Raw genomic sequence first — 16,590 nt, 5'->3', positions numbered from 1 at the left:
TTAAAAAAGCCAACCAGGGGCTATGAGACGAAATGTAATAATGATGATTATCATGGCACCGTGACACAGAGGATATGAATATGTGTGTGTGAAGTGAACAGCTGTCCATTTTATTTAATACAGTACCTCACAAAGGTTAAAGGCTTTGCATTAAGCATGCCAGATGGATGACTTGGGAGTTCTTGAATTGGCTCAGGAAATAAAGGGAGCCATGCTGCTGGATTATAGCATGACACTCTGTAATCCTGTTTGCAGATAAAGTGTGAAATGCTCTTTGCTTCAAATGTGCAAGCTTATGGACAAATCTGGGATTAGATCAATACAATACATGTTCCTCCTGACCATCCTATGTATTAGGCTGATCAAATGTCTCTTAAATTCATATACGAAAAAGGAAAAGAAAGTTCTGGAAAACAAAACTGTGGCGAAACAAAACAGCTCATCAACTGTAAATATTACAGGAAACCATAATGAGACTGACCGTAATAAAAACCTCGCTGAAATAGAGATAAAGAGACAAAAGAGAACCGTAACCCTGCAAATGAAAATAACTTCATTCAGAATCTGGTTTCCATTTACGACAGTTTCATCAAGCTTGCCAAAAAAAGTGGGAGGGAAGACGAAAAAGCAAGCAATAAAACTCAAATTCACCTCGACTATTTTTTGCCAACAAACTCAAACCAATCAGAAAGCATGTTTACAAAAAGGACTGTTTGGAAGAAAAATCTATGGAAGGAAAAAAAATGCTTAAGTCATTATAATGAGAAATGTTCTCAATAGAATGACTGAGTATCTTAAAATACTCACGTAATATCACAAAATAATGACTTAGTATCTTCAGTAATGACTAAAAATCTCACAATAATGAGAAAGTTTCTGAAAATAATGAGACACTTTCTCAGAATGATGACTTAATAATGACTTAAAACCTGAAAACAATGAGACACTTCTCAGAATAAAAACAAAGGATAATAAACAATAATTACGTTTTTTCCCCATCTCATCTGTGGAAATGGGCTTCCACACCAATCATTACAATGAAGGTACCCACCACTAGCCTGGTGTATGTACAGTAATAGAAATCACAATGTGTGCACAATGTAAAGGAAAAGGCTAATCGGTCCTCTGGAGTGCAGAAGCATCTAACAACAGTTATTATAGAGAGCACAGCACTGAACAAAGTGAAAAGACTGGATGACTGGATTTCAGTCGGACCAACGAGGGACAGATCTGTTGGGCAGGAAGAAAAGACTGAACCTCTAGACTTGCTCAGAAGACAGACTATAATCAAATTATTGCTCCCAAAAACAAACATTAAAACCAGTTTATAAAATAAGTAAATCAATAAATGCCCCGCTCACATTAAATAACCAAATAGTGAATTTATTTAAACCTCATAGTTCATTTCATAGTTGTTCTTGCATAATGGTCAACTCAACAGATAAAACTCGCTCTGATTCTGTCCTTTTACTTCATCTTTATTCAGTGATGCATATTAATCTTCATTTCTGGTGACTCAGTGTGGGCTTAGGCCTGTGCCACATAAGACACGATGTCCTGGGTTTGTCATTATGTCATCCTTCTCTGAAGTGTCTAATCCCTCTCTGAACTGGCTATAGAGATGAAAAAAGAACAAAAAAAAATATAAATAAGAAATCGACAGACCACAGAGAAGTCCTGCCAAGAGAAATGAAAGTGTTTTGCTGCCTGACTGACTTCCCATTGCAAAGTGCACAAGGTGAGCGGCAGGCTTGCTTAACAAGTGCTCCCAAATCTCGCTTATTTCTGAAGCACATTACAGCGTTTTTATGTACGAGGCCAGCAGCAATCTGAGGGAGAGCATTTTGTGTTGCCTTTGCAATTTCTGTGCGACTAATAAACCAAATCCTGTATTCACACGGGTGCTTATGAGTCAAATGATGCCTGTATACACTGCAGCAATCTAATATTATGTGTTTTGTGCAGCAGGCATCTGGGAGGTGTGAGTGTTGGCAAAAGGCAGGACTTATACATTGCATAATGCACAATAAATACAATTATTTGGCCTAGCTGTCAGTGTTGATGACATAATGGAGTTGGCTACTGTTGACATTGATTTCATTTATTTACATTTATAACATTACACAGGGAGAGATGCCTGCAGCATGTGTATAACTTACATAAAATCTTTCCAGAAAAAGGCAGAAAAAGACCTTGTGATATAAAAAGGGTTTCAGAGTATACAATGTATAAATCAATATTTCATGCCCGGCAGGACGCACTGCCCAAGACCCTGATAAATGTTAAACATCGAAGAGACTTGCAGCATCTTCTCCGGCTACGTGAAAACAAGTACATCTTATTTATGAACAAGGGTCAAAGGTTTCCCTTCCTCACAGCCTCTCTCTGCAGCGCAGCTGTACTTGACTGGCTTAGTCCTGTTAAAAACGCATACAGATGGAGAATTACAAAAATCTGTCAAAACACATTAATTTTAGTCTTTTTTTCCTGTCCTTTCAAAATATCCTTTCTTTTTTGGCTTGTTTATCTTTGAGTTTATTGATCTAAACAAATCACATAAATAAAACCATCTTAATGAACATGTTCTAGAAAAACGGGATAACCATTCACTAACAACTTTCAACATAATGTCATTTAAAGGAGACATATTGTGCTCATTTTCAGGTTCATGATTTTATTTTGGGTTACAACTAGAATAGGTTTACATGCAAAAATGTTAAAAAAAAAAACCACACATCAGTTTTCTCTGTCTGAAACGTTCTGTTTTGGCTCCTGTCTCTTTAAGGCCAACCTTGGAAATACCTGCTCTGATTGGTCAATTCCTAAACGCCTGAGCCAGCACTGCTAAAATCAACAGAGCAGCTGTGCTAAATTAATTCTAGCTGCTAGGCGTTAATTATGCAAATGTCTGACATGGCGACGTAGTGTGATGTCATGGAGTTAAAGGCGGGACTACTGACGAGGCGTTTCAGGAGCAGTGTTTTCTGCGGGAGAGAGGAGCGTCTGTTGTTGTGGACTTTTTTGTTGGACCTTTTTAACTTTTAAGATCTTTTACATAAACACGAACCCAACACACTGAAGGAAAGGAAAATAAAAAGTATAATAGGTCTCCTTTAATAAAACGGCAAAACAAATTCAAAAGGAGATGAATCAACACACCTCTTACAAAATCTCGACATAAAGAGAACAAAATAAGCACTTTTCAGTGGTACTGGATTGGATTGCATTACTGTATCAGTTTCCACTTATTCTGTCCACCTTCTGATTATCAGCTGTCAGTCTCTGAGCCGATTCTGTTCTCACTGAAGACCTTTCTGAGAGACCTGTGCAGGTCTGTGTCCTTGATGAGGCACCGATAAACACTTGACAGCCACGGCAGCTTCTTGTTTTTGCCGGAGAGAGTCACAGAGGCAGCACCTTGCTGTGCGTGTTGACGCTCTTGCTCAAGGTAGTCAGACGGCTCCTCCTGTTCAAGGGGCGCATGTTGATGCTGACGGTGGTGGGCCCGTGGGGGATGTAGCGGCCGCACGACAGCACCTCCAGGGCGGCGTCGCGGAACTGTTGGGGATAGACGCACATCAAAACTCTCAGGAAATATACGAGCAAGCATCCTATACGGGCACCCTACCCTTTGCATTTCAATTTTACAGCAGATTTACTCTTTATCTGCTCACCTGCTTGTTGGAAAGGAAGTAGATGATGGGATTATAGACGGGGCTGGTCTTGGCAAAGTACATGGGCATGGTGGCGAGCAGTGGAGGGATGTAGAGCTCTGGATCCACGACCACCACTACTGACAATGTCGTGTAGGGCAGCCAGCACACAAAAAAAGCTGTAACCATTGCCAGGACCATGCTGATGGCGTGCTCATTCTCCTTCTGGCTGGAACGCCCACCCTGGAGCTCCACACTCCTATTCAGCTGTACGAGCAGAAAGCAAATTCAACACCCATTAAAAGCTGATAACTTGTTTCAGTCTGTAGGTGGTAAATTGCAAACAGAAGAAGATGGTGGTATGAATTTTAAATCTGGTGCTAATGGTGTAAATGTGTAATAAATATGCAGGAGCCATCGCAGGCTCTACCTTATTCATGGATTTGAGCACTTTGGAGTAGCAGTAGATGATGACTGTAACAGGGAAAATGAAGCAGAGGAGTGTGTAGAGGATGAGGTAGCTGTAGTTGCTCCACGATCTCTCCTCCCAGGCCAGAGAGCAGGAGGTCTGGACTCCCTCTGGTCCGTAGGAGCTCCAGCCAAACAAAGGGGCCACTGCCCAGAACAGGCAGAAGACCCAGACCAACAGCAGCCCGATGGCGCTCCTGCGCATGCTTAATTTCAGACCGGCTCTGGGCTTGCACACCACGTTGTAGCGCTCGTAGGACAGCAAGGTCAGAGTGCAGAGAGAGACAAGACCTAGGACATAGAAAGGAATTAACAAAATAAAAGCCCATGGTTGACTTATTGAAGATTTAACAATGTTTCCATGACCCTTGAGCAAACTGCATTCTCTGAGAAAACTGTGAGGTGTGTTTGAAAGAGTACCTTGAGACTACACATTCTGAGATTGAATGAAGGATGAGTATTTCAACCTCACATTTTTCTGTACAACACAACCTCCAGGCTCAGACTGAAAACAACATTGATCTCAGAAGTCTACAGAGCACAGACTGCTCTCTCACAGCGCCACTCACCAAAATAATTGACTGCAAAGCCCTGAAACACGCAGGCTGCGTGTCCAATGAAGAAAGAGCCCTGGTAGTTGGTGATGGTGACCACCAGGGAGCCGCAGAGGCCGATCATGAGGTCAGACACGGCGAGGCTGAGGATGAAAACGTTCATGGGCTGGAGGAGAGACGGATTCTTCAGCATCACGGTTATGACGAGGCCATTGTTGAAGACTGTCAGCACTGTGTTGATGAACATGAGGAAGGAGATGATGCTGTAGCCCACCCGGGGGAAGATGGTGGGCGCCGCGGTCACCAGCGCGTCGGCGTGGATGGATGGAGGGTGAGGGCCGGAGCTCCACGGCGTGCTGTTGCTGTCCATGGTGCCCAAATGAAGTCCAGCTTTGGTGAAAGGCCAGAGACAGTGTGCTCAGCTCAGGACACGGCGTCATCGAGCTTATCATTTGTGATCCCCGTTGAACCACTCTGCTCCTCTTATTCACCAAGATGTCAGATTGCGCACCTGTCTGATGGAGAAAGCCCCAAATGCAATATGGGAAATTGCTCCTTAACACGATTTGGAGGGATTAATCCTAATAAACCCACTGCTGCTGTAATGGTAATTGGAAAGTTGAGAGCGACGAATTAGTCCTCTAAATTAATTTTCAAATTATGAAACATTTCTTCCTTTGTGTTGTTTACACAGCTAATAGAAAAGGGGACGAGAGCATGGTATAGGAATTACCACACATACCTGCTAATTCAACCTAATTACAGAACACTTATGCAATCACTTCAATTGCTTTTAAACGCGTGACACAAAAACACTCAGCAAGATCATTAAGCCAGTTCCAGTTTTAATAAACAGAGACATAAATATGCACACAGAAACACCAATAAACAATGAGGTCTCGGTTGTGGCCACTTGTATTTAAGAATTCCCTTTTTGTCCAAATAATTACAAACTCAAAGACACCAGGTTACACATCCAAGATATTCTCCTTCCAGCACGTGTGAAAACATTTCACACATTTTTTCTGCAGAAAAGTGTCAAACCCACCGCTGCTGCCTTCACAGATTAAACAGCAAACACTCATGCTAAATATAGTCATGATGCCTTTTTTTTTTTTTTTTTCACCCTGACAAATATTAAACATTTCTAACTTCTAAAAATGAGACACACAGGCTGCTGTTGTGAGGAACTGGTTACAATCCATAAATACAAACATTTCAGAGCATAAATGTGCAATTTGTGTCACCAAGTGCGGTTCAAAATGAAGTGAACTAAAATGCTGGGCTGGCAAAGTTTGAAAAGCTTCATTTCCATATATCATATTAAGCTGTTACAAAAATATATACATTGCAGTGATGTGAAGATTAAGGCAACACATTGTGTGATGTAAATGTCACATCTGACAGTCTCCTACAGTTTTACAGAAGCCGGGCTTAAAAAAAGCAAAGATACAATCCACACTGAGATCCATGTAAGACTTGATGTGTGACTGCCCCCTATTGTTTAGACTGAGTAACTGCATCATCTTTGTATAATCTCACTACGCTGACTCTCTCAAACTCGCTCTCAGAGTTGGGTCTCTGTAAATAAATTAATCAAGGTGGATGGTTTAGACCTGCTCAATTTGGAAAGTGTCATGAGATGACTTTTGTTGTGAATTGGCGCTATACAAATAAAGATTGATTGACTGGTTGATTGATTGAAACGCACACACATGCAAACACAAAACAGTCCAGTTAATGTTCCAAATTCTGTCTGATGAAAATGTCAAATACAAGAAGCACATGTTATTAAAAGCACTAAATCTGTTCTTCTTAAAAGGCCAAATTATCCGAGAGAAGTTGCCGACTAACTAGTTTAAAGCTTCATAAACATCGACAGCTTGCACGATTGTTGCCAGCACATCCTGAGATGTGGCATGCGTCTCCTAAAATGTCTCAAAACTCGAAAAAGCTAAGCGATGGAGATCATTACATCCTCGCCTTTACTTCTGAACTCTGTCCGTCAGCTGTGAGGCTGAGATGCTGATGCCAGCAGGACTGTGTTCGGGCCAGAAGGGGGACTCGTGCTGCAGGGGAGTGCGGCGAGGGAAAAAGGTGTGCTGGAAGTCGTAGTTAAGCAGGCAGCTGATGGAGGCCATGTAGATGTCAGCGAAGCGCGAGAGCCTGCGCGAGAAGTAGGTGGGGTTGTGGTATGTCCGGAAGAGACTCCCGAACTGGCTGTTGAAGATGTCCTTTGTCTGAGCCCTGTAAAAGGAAGACACAGTCGTTCCATCAAGATGAGGCTGAGAATGGCCAGGATTGAAATGATTTGATTGAAATTATGTTATCTTGAGGATTATTTTGACATAACAAAGTTTTCTGGTGATAACAGTTTAATTTATCTTGAGAAAACAAAAGATGACAAGATAATTTACCACAAGAAAATGACTTTGCTTTCTTAAGACCACGGGATAATTACAGAGAACTCAATAATGAGTGTCACCGTCGTGACTGCCAGGGAGGATTCTCAACTACACAGAAAATCAAGGCATCATTCTGAGGTGTTGTTTGCTGAAGCGACGTCATTAGAGCGGACAATCTTGTTTAATGGCAGACAAAGATAAGACAACGACCAACTCACATCTTTCTGCTTTCGTCAGCAGCTGCTCAAATAAAGCTTATTACAATGGCAGAGGTGAAGATGTTATTAAAGACAGTTTCCCATGCAACTTGCTGTACATAGTGCCACCTAAAACATTTTCATATAGCCTTGAGACACCTGTTGAGTTCTCCATAATTATGCATCGATCTCCAGAAAACATACATTTTTCATCTTAAATTCTCTCGAGAAATCTGTCTTGTGTTTTCTCAAGATAACAAGACAAATAAGCCCATTACCACAAGAAAATGAGCTTTGTTATTTTGAGGAAATGGCATTAAAAAATAATTGCAAGCATGGCCTTGCTCAGCTTCTTAGTATAAACTACTTCTACAAGAATTATCATAACTGCTCTTGATTGCAGAAGTAATTACTACCTCATGGCTTCTCTTTCTCTGATCCACTCATCGACGACAGCTTGAGACACTGGATCCCTGTGGACCTGTTGGGGAGCAGTGCAAAGAAGTTAAACGTTGAGAATGTAGCAAACACAAAAGATAGACCCAAATGATTTTTAAATATTCCCCTGACCTGCATCTGTTCGATCAGCCCAGTCAGTGCCTGTAACCAGGCCATCATGTGCATGTACTGCTCCGTGTTCATGATCTTGATCTCCTTCCTCAGCTCAGGAATGATGGCACCCGTCCTCCAGCCGTGTTTCAGCGTCAGATCCTGCAAAAAAAAGGACCAGAAGATCAGTCTTGAACCCAAACTACCATGTACAGATTGATTTGTCAAACACTAAATAAGAGGGGGTGCTATGCATGATACAATTTAGTTAAAGTCTTGAAATTCAAATTGTACAGTGCAGCCTGAATTTGAGTTTATTGCTGCTGTTATACCACGCAAGATCTGATATTGCCGTTCCGGTCTTCAGGACCATCATAGCTTTGCAACTCGGGGAAAAAGACCAGAAAAATACGCACATGGGAGAAGCTATCCTTTCAAACACATGTTTAACATTGAGAAAGAGTGTATTTTAACCCAAAACCATGTTTGCCTAAAGCTAACCAAATATTTGAGTCCCCTAAACATAACCAAACAGAGACAGAATACTGAAAAGAAACTAATAAGTGAAAAGTACAATAACATGTTTAAAACACCAACACGAGTCATAAAACTACGACTTCTAACACCTGGACCAACATTGATTATGATGCTGTAGGAGCAACACCAACTCTGTGATATCAGAAATATATGACATTATAAGAGTGTCATACTCATATTTTTGAGAAAACTCTGACATAACTCACTGTATATATTTCAGGGCTGTCACTTGTTTTGACAGATATGGCAGTGTGAGTCATGAATTTAATGGGGATGGTAATTTTTGCATTTCATTTTCACTGTCAAAAATATATAAAAATGATGATGATGCTTGGGTCTCTACCAAAAGATGGTGCCCTCTTACGTGTGGAGAATGTGATTTGTGAGCTGGGGCATCTCTCTAGCACCACTCTTGGCCATATTGCGATTTCCATAATATTTCGATTATGTGTTCAGCCCTAATGTAACTGTAAGAATAAGATAAAAAGAAATGGACTTCAGGCCTCAACTCCTCTGGCTGCAGTTAAGACGGACCCTGCTGAAATGGATCCAGGGAAGTGAGAACATTTTGGGCTATTCTTCCGTATATTTCTGTGAAGCGGAAATAAAATATTGCTCCATCCTTCCCACCCCTGTAACTCCTTAGCAATTCCGACATGCTTCTGCTCTGTGTCCTCCTGCAGTAACGATCTCATCTCCGCCTGACTGTGAGCTGCGGCGGCTTTAAACCACATACGCCATGTTCCATCTTCCTAAATAAGCAAGACGACATGTTTGACAGCCGGCTGCCTGCTACCAGCGAGGCATTATGCCAAAGATATAAACTCTCTCTTTCATTATCACCACTTAGAGTTGATCAGACACACTCATATATCCAGGTTGTTATAACTCATTGTGACGCGGTGAAGAGAAAAAACAAAAAGAAATGACGCCTGTTAGTTTGTTTAGCGCAGATGAGGGGCAGCTGTTGGCAAGTTGCTAGGTGACAGGTATAGAAAGGTAAATAAGGTGCAGTCATACTCAGCTGTAGCTGTAGACGCTGTAGGTGTGATATATCAGGACACACTGACACTCATTAAAATGCCTGTCAACCAAACTCTGTAACTGTGGTTTAATGCAAACCAGTTACTTCAATATCTTTGTTCTATTTCGAACATTCACTCAGCATCTTTTTGTGCATCTGCTCACAGATCATTAGGATTTATACTGTTACATATAAAGATTATCTCCCAGAACACGCTCATCTTAAATGGATCATGGTCAAAGCAGGGCTCCCCTCTTTGTTCATAACATCTTAATCATTTCATACGACAGTGTTTTGTGTAGTTATAATGAGTCCTTTGTTTGTAAATATGCCTGGATGCTGCTTACTGCCAAGTCACTGTAGATGTGATCGCCAAAGTAGAGCACTTTGGAACCTCTCCAGCCGGTGAGTCTCAGGAACTCATAAAGGTTTCCCTGCGGCGATCAAACACACATTAAATAAATCAATCTTGCCTTTCATCCGGAGGAAAATGGTTAACTGGAACGCTGAGGTGATCCACAGGCACAATACCTGTTTGTAGATCTTCCCCTTTTCCAACCTGTGAATCCTGTCCCACAGTAACGCACCTTTGTCTGTCACTCGCCTGAATGGTCTAGGGAAAAAATACACAAAGACAAATCTATTTAATATTGGCAGCTATACAATGCACATTCTCAGTACGGTGCACAAGATCTGCTGATAACTGTTGGCTGTGTAGCCCAATGAGGCCCCTAGTGGGCTAAAAGAGGCTCTGCAGGGGTAAAGTATGAGCCGCAGACGCAAACACACTTACTTTCTCTTGTCGTTGAAGAAACCAGGTTTGTCGGCCTGCACGATCACAACATCAAACAGGTCCCTCCAGTCCTTCCCTACAATGTAGTTCATTCCTCGGTCCCTGAGAAGGAAAAGGATTCAAGTCAGGGAGGACAAAATACATTTCTCTTGTTTACTTGGCTTTCAAGTTTTTGGGGGAATCTGGAAACCTGGATGTTCTATGTTTGGTGTGAAAAGGTTGAATAATGAACTCCCGTACCTCCATACAGGTGCAGGGTAAAAAAGAGCAAAAAAGGAAAATGAGAGACTGTTGGCACACTAATTTTTGCAAGATGCAAGGTCTTTTCAACCTGCAAGGACCTTGCAGGCTGGACACTGCTGATTTGTTATTCCCAAAGTCTGGAGTGAACTGGGAAAGAAAGTTTGAGGTTTTCTGCACCCACAACTTCATAATACTGATCTTAAACTTGAAAACATTGAATCCCTTCGTATTTTCTGTGTGCTTATGTTTGATCTGACTATTTTAATGCAACTCAAACCTGTTGTAACTCTGTGTTTCTGCTATTCTTGGCCAGGTCTCCCTTGTTAAAGAAAGAACATTTTATCTCAATGGGACAATGGTTGAAAAAGGCTTAAACTAGAATCGCAGCCTCGAAGTTGTATTCCTCTGTGCACCAGTCAAGTTGCACTTCCTGAGCTATGGCATCATATAATGGCCAGAACATTATTATCACTTCATCATTTATCCTATTAGACATTTTTTGTTGTTGTAATTATTATATGAATTCTTGAGTTACGACTTCATAAGAATGTGTTTTGCGAGGTCACAGCGACCTTGACCTTTGACCAATCAAATCTAATCAGTCCATCTTTGAATCCAAGGGGAAATCTGTGCCAACTTTTGAAGACATTCCTCAAAGGCACTCCTGAGATATCACGTTCACAAGAATGAAAAAAATAACATCTCTAACCACGGCTATCAGCGGCACGGAGGCAGAAAAAGAACAAATTAGTAAGTATTAAATGAAGGACAAACTGTAGACTGAATGCTTTTAGACTTTTGAGTAGCCTTTTGAGGTTGGATATGCATAGCTGGCCATTTTGTGCATTCAAGCCTGACTTCAAAAGAGGCTCCCAGTCAATGACTTACAATAAATTAGAAACACTTGCAGACAGGAGGCCCTTTGATGTGTGGTTGCCCGTCTATAAAAGTTTAGACATTATCCAGCAGCGGCAATTAAATATTAGTGCACGGACACATGACGTTTTTAATTCATCACGCGTGCACTCTGTCTGCTCGCACTTACACAAAGTCAAATGGGCTGTTGGTAATGAGGAACATCTTTTTCCCATGCTCTGACAGCTTCTTCAGCACAGCGTGGCTCTGCTCACCATAGCATATGTATTTCTCTGAAAAATTAGAAAAACAGAGGGAGAGAGAGACGGAGCCGGGTGGGTGATTCTGATATCATTTGCACACAACAAAAAGCAAACAAAGCTTTTTATTTGCGTATCACAGTCTCATTAATACTGAATTGTTTTTTTTGTGAACAACTCAAATGTGGCTGTGTCATTTTTATATTATCTCAAACAAAGCAATATAAATCAAAGAACATTACCGATATCTGCCTCCACGGCTCGGTACATAATGCCCTTGACGTGAACATCTCTAATGGCTTCCTGTGAAGAGGAAGAAGTAAACAGCCCTCAGGCAGGAAGTCATGACTTTAGTGACACAGTGTTAGCATTCAGCTCCAGTAGCAACACTTTGCTCTGTACATAAACGGTTGACTTGGAAGCACAAAGACGGGGATCTCTGAATACAAATTGAATATGAAGAAAGCGAGCCCTGGAGTTTAGTTACTTTGGTGACACAGGGAGAAAGTTTCCACAACATTTTCGACAGAGTGACTTGTGCTTTGGAGTCAGTGACAGAGTAAACAGACTCTACCTTGCAAAGTTGCACATTTAAGGGAACTTTCAACAGAACTTTATCGTGTGCAAAGATTATTTGATGTACACAAAAGTCAAAGGAAAAATGACCGGGTTAATGCTGAATACTAAATCAGGCTTGGCAGGGGAAAAAAAAGATTTGAGCAGGGTGTCCTTGAAAAGATATGAGAGGCACTCGTGGAACAGAGAGTGTGTGTGAGGGCTTTTTAATGACAGCGATCTGTCAAGAACACTACAGTGTCGCGCAGAATAGACAGAACCGGCGTGACAGCTGCCCTCAAAGGGAGAACACAGCGCTGATTTCTCGTCCCTCTCCCTGTGAAGTAGCAGAGCCACCAGAGAACAGACGCAGATGGCTGGAGGCGGGCTTGCTCGACTAAAATTAGACACCAGTTTTCGGAGCTAAAATTAAGACAGGATTGAATGGCTGGAGTATCACAGCACGCTACAAACACTTTAAATACACTAGCGTTTATGTACATGTGGAGTGATTTAATATCTTTACACACAATGGCCCATGGGAGATACAGTCAATGGGAAAATTCACCTTGTCAGATTATTTCAAATATTGTTCTCTGACTTTCCCTGAAACATTGATCAAAGATAGTAGAATAATAAGATAGTGCACCTTCACGTCTTTGTAGAGATGGACCGGCTCATAATCGATGTTGTGCCTCATGAAGAAGTCGTTGACACAGGACAGGAGGGTCATCTCCGGCAGGGAGAATATGTCCATGAACTGTTTCATGGTGTGGCCGTGGGAACTCTGCAGGACAGTGATTAACATCATTAGATTCTGTTGTTTGTGTTTCTGCAGTGTCTCTCTTGTCAAAGATAAAGGAGGAAATGATCATCACCTTGCCATAGAAGTCGCTCATGATCTCTAGAGGGACATGACTGCCTTGGTACATGGCGATTACCTCCTCATCAGGAACTGAATGAAGACCTCTGTAGAGGACACACAAAATATCAAATCCTTAAAGGATAAATTCTACCAAAAATGAATACTCAATCATTATGTACTCACCCTGATGCCGATGGAAAGTAGGGTGATGTTTTGTAGTCCACAAAAACATTTCTGGAGCTTCACAGCAAAACAGCATTTCAAATATACGGGGATTGTATGTGGATGTAAAACTGCTCCATACAGCTCGTCTGCCATAATCCAAGTCTCTGGAAGCCCTGAAATCCCAAGGGCTCTCTCAGGGCTTCCAGAGACTTGGATTATGCAGGATGAGCTGGAACGCTGTTTTGCTGTGAAGCTCTTGAAATGTTTTGTGGACTACAAAACTTTACCTGACTTTCCATCTGCATTGGGATGAGAAGGCAAAAAATGTATTTACATTTTTGGGCTAACTTAAAAAAATTGCTCACACCACATCATTCATACCAATCGTGTTACAATCACACCGTGTTGAGTGAATTTCATATTTATCACCAAACACAGTGGTGTGAGCAGTTACATGGTGCACAGATACCTGTAGACAGTTCCCAGCTGGATGTAGTGAAATGCATCTATCTTCATCAGCAGTGCCTGTTACAAAGCATTCGATATTACCACAAAATGATGTTCTCATGAGCTTTTGGTACAATTGATGCAAAATATAAAACAGAAGTTTTTGAGTTAGATAAGCAAAGACCTTCTCACCTTCTGAACATCATAGTGAAGTCCTCTTACAGCAAAATTAGGAATATACTCATACTCCCGCAGCCCCTCTGGATACTAAGACAAAAGCAAATTAACAAATTGGTTTGAGATTTTCAGTGACAACAAAACAGGGCATTAGATCTACTGAGTCTTAAAGCTACAGTTCACAACCTTAAAAATACATGTTTGTCTTACCTGTAGTTCTACTTACTTCTAACTAAGCTAGCTGGTGTTAGAGCGCAGGTGAAGACGACATCATTAATGTTTACATCCTCACACTGTTGCATGAGCTTCTCGTCCATGAGTAAATGCACGGTTACTTCTGTGTATTACCTTGAGTAACCGTTCATGATGTGGTTTTGAGCACCATGAGCTGGATGACATTGACATCCATCATACCTAGCCCTTTCAATCAGATTCAAGAGAAGGCAGACATCTCTACATCCGGTATCTCCAAAACTCGGTAACTCACACCAAAAAAATCTAGGTGGGTAAATAGCCCACAGGTAAGAGGAAAAATATGTATTTTTAATTTTGAGGTGAACTAACCCTTTAAAACAGTTAAGCAACATCAATATTGCAAATAGGAAGGTGAAAATGATTCTTGATGGTGCAACACAGTTGTAGCCAATTTCAAACCTTCACTGGGTCGATTATGCTGCTTATTAACACCAAAGTTCTTAAACACATTCAGTCACAAACACAAGTTTCTACAACCAATCTCTTTGTATCTCTACTGGTCATGTTTGAGGGGTTAAATGCCTTGCTCAGTGGCTAAGTGACAGTGTTTTTCTAATGCATCCTGATCGGACTGAAACATGACAAGAAACACATGATAGTATTTTGTCATTTTCTATTCAATTAGTTTTAAGAACGATTCTGAAGGTATGCAGAACAACAATGTGTCTGAACTTTCAAGTTTTACGAGAGTCACCCTGCACAGTTACCCTGTGGTTAGTGATGAGGATGTCCCGCGCAATGTTGAAGATGAGGGTGTGGAGGTGTCTGGAGTAGAATGCCAGGGTGTAGTCATAGTCGAAGCCGTAGATCTCGATGTCTCGCAGGCTCATCTCATTGTTGGAAAAAATGGTGTCGGGGTCGACTGAGTTGGTGGAAATGACTGGGATCAAATCTAAGAGGAGAGAAACACGTGAGGTTATTTTTCCATTTGGGAACATAATGTCCTGCCACGACAGACAGGAATGTCTTAGGACCGAAGTACATTTGATATCCAAGTTTGTTGAAGGTTATGGATAAGTTGCTTTGTAGTACCTGCACTATTTCTCAGTATCACCACTTACAAATGAATATCAGTGTGCATAGTTTAGTTGTTGTTGGCAACTTGTTTCCTGTTCCTACATGCCTTGAGAGGAAGGCAAATATGTGGAACTGTGTGAGGTAAAACATCTGGCCTGTTTGCCAGCTCAGATTTTTGCTTACACCTCCAGAATCCTCTGTCTATAAACATGTGTACAGAGCCAAGGATTACTATAAAATGAGAATTATATATTATAAATTGGTAATGTCTACTCTGCAGTTAGTTGTTAGTTCTTGTGTGTTATGAAGATTGGGGTCTGAACCAACAAACATGTTTTCTTACATCTGGAGAACAATATTTGTACACCAGGGCATCTCTGCAGCACTACAGTCCTCTATAATAATGCTGTTTGTCGCACATTTTACCTCTTAAAAAACATTGCAGCTTCTGATTTGGATATTGCACTTGGCCATATTGTGATTTCGCTTAATTGTGCAGCCCTACTGTAAAAACACTACAAAATTCTGTAAATATCTGGGTGCGACAGGGATCCAGGGTGCGACTATTTTGGTCCCAGATGCACCGAAAAATCTGTCATGTACGACTTAAGCCTTCAAGAGATTTAGAGGTTTATTTTTCAAACAATTGAAACTAGGGCATTTCCTTTTCTTCCTTTTTTCCCCCTGTTTACAATCATTTATACAATGTGTTAAGAAGTTAAAATGTATTATATCATTGGGTGCACCTAAACAAAAATGTTGAAAATGGATGCACCAGTAAGGAAAATGAGTGTGGAGCCCTGTGCTACCAAGCCCCTTGATGCTGGTGGACATGCTGGTTTTAATTAGTGGTTAGAGGTGTGACACATTACCAGAAATGCTGGAACACAACAATCAACTAAATATGCATTTTCTAAGCTTTACAAAAGGTAAGTGCAGGGCTACTGCTGCATTACACTTCACCTTTGCAGGTGTTCGTGTTGTTTTGTCCATCCCGTTTATGTGTAAAACAAAGTATGATAGCATAAGTGCAGGGTGAGCTGATTGCTTGAGAGGCTAATGTGAGGCTGTAGAGATGGTTAGTGCATCGATCTGCTGGAAACATCAGTCATAACAGGGTTATAATGAGACTACAACAGTTCTCTATCTACCGCAGTGCTGTATGTTAATAAATGAATGGCCACTGTTAGTATTGTCCATACCTTCTGTCTGTCTTTTGGTCTCTTTGTACACAGACCACAGCCTTTCCGTTATGTCCTGACCGTCTGAGGAGCTGCTACAAACAGATGCTGCGTAGTTTTGGGCTCTGGGCTGCTTTGACAGCAGTTGACCGACTCCATGTGCCACCGCGCCGAAATTCCGTTTCCATACACGAGACCTGACCGACCGGTGCTGTAACCCGCGTAACACGGTACAGAAGACATTCGCCTTCTGCAGACAGTCCCTGTGCCTCAGGAGAGACGACAGGGGTAGAGACAAGGGCGCCATGACTGTGTAGGTCGCGGCGGACTCCCAGCAGACTGCATACAGCTGACGGGCCCGTCTGTAAATACCGAAACTGTCCCCGGACG

The 16,590-nt window shown here is 41.5% G+C and overlaps 2 protein-coding genes across 2 annotated transcripts; both read right to left on the bottom strand.

Moving 5' to 3' along the window:
- Window positions 1-3,402: 3,402 nt before the first annotated feature.
- Window positions 3,403-5,045, bottom strand: parietopsin (the record flags this gene model as incomplete). The annotated part of the gene is made up of 4 exons (XM_084363139.1): window positions 3,403-3,558; window positions 3,675-3,920; window positions 4,084-4,412; window positions 4,691-5,045. 4 exons carry the CDS (start codon window positions 5,043-5,045, stop codon window positions 3,403-3,405), a joined length of 1,086 nt encoding a protein of 361 aa, XP_084219265.1.
- A 455-nt stretch (window positions 5,046-5,500) lies between these two features.
- Window positions 5,501-16,590, bottom strand: nt5dc3 (5'-nucleotidase domain containing 3). Its single transcript, XM_084365448.1, has 14 exons — window positions 16,222-16,590; window positions 14,710-14,894; window positions 13,763-13,837; window positions 13,593-13,648; window positions 12,972-13,062; window positions 12,743-12,880; window positions 11,781-11,841; window positions 11,469-11,571; window positions 10,181-10,282; window positions 9,919-10,000; window positions 9,735-9,821; window positions 7,848-7,988; window positions 7,694-7,758; window positions 5,501-6,922 (listed from the first exon to the last, which is right to left on the bottom strand). The coding sequence occupies exons 1-14, from the start codon at window positions 16,505-16,507 to the stop codon at window positions 6,661-6,663; spliced, it is 1,734 nt and encodes a 577-aa protein (XP_084221574.1). The 5' UTR covers window positions 16,508-16,590; the 3' UTR covers window positions 5,501-6,660.

The sequence above is a fragment of the Pagrus pagrus genome (genome assembly GCF_965226575.1).
Source record: "Pagrus pagrus genome assembly, chromosome: 10".
In the NCBI taxonomy this organism is placed as follows: domain Eukaryota; kingdom Metazoa; phylum Chordata; class Actinopteri; order Spariformes; family Sparidae; genus Pagrus; species Pagrus pagrus.
This window is presented reverse-complemented; position numbering and strand designations above follow the sequence as displayed.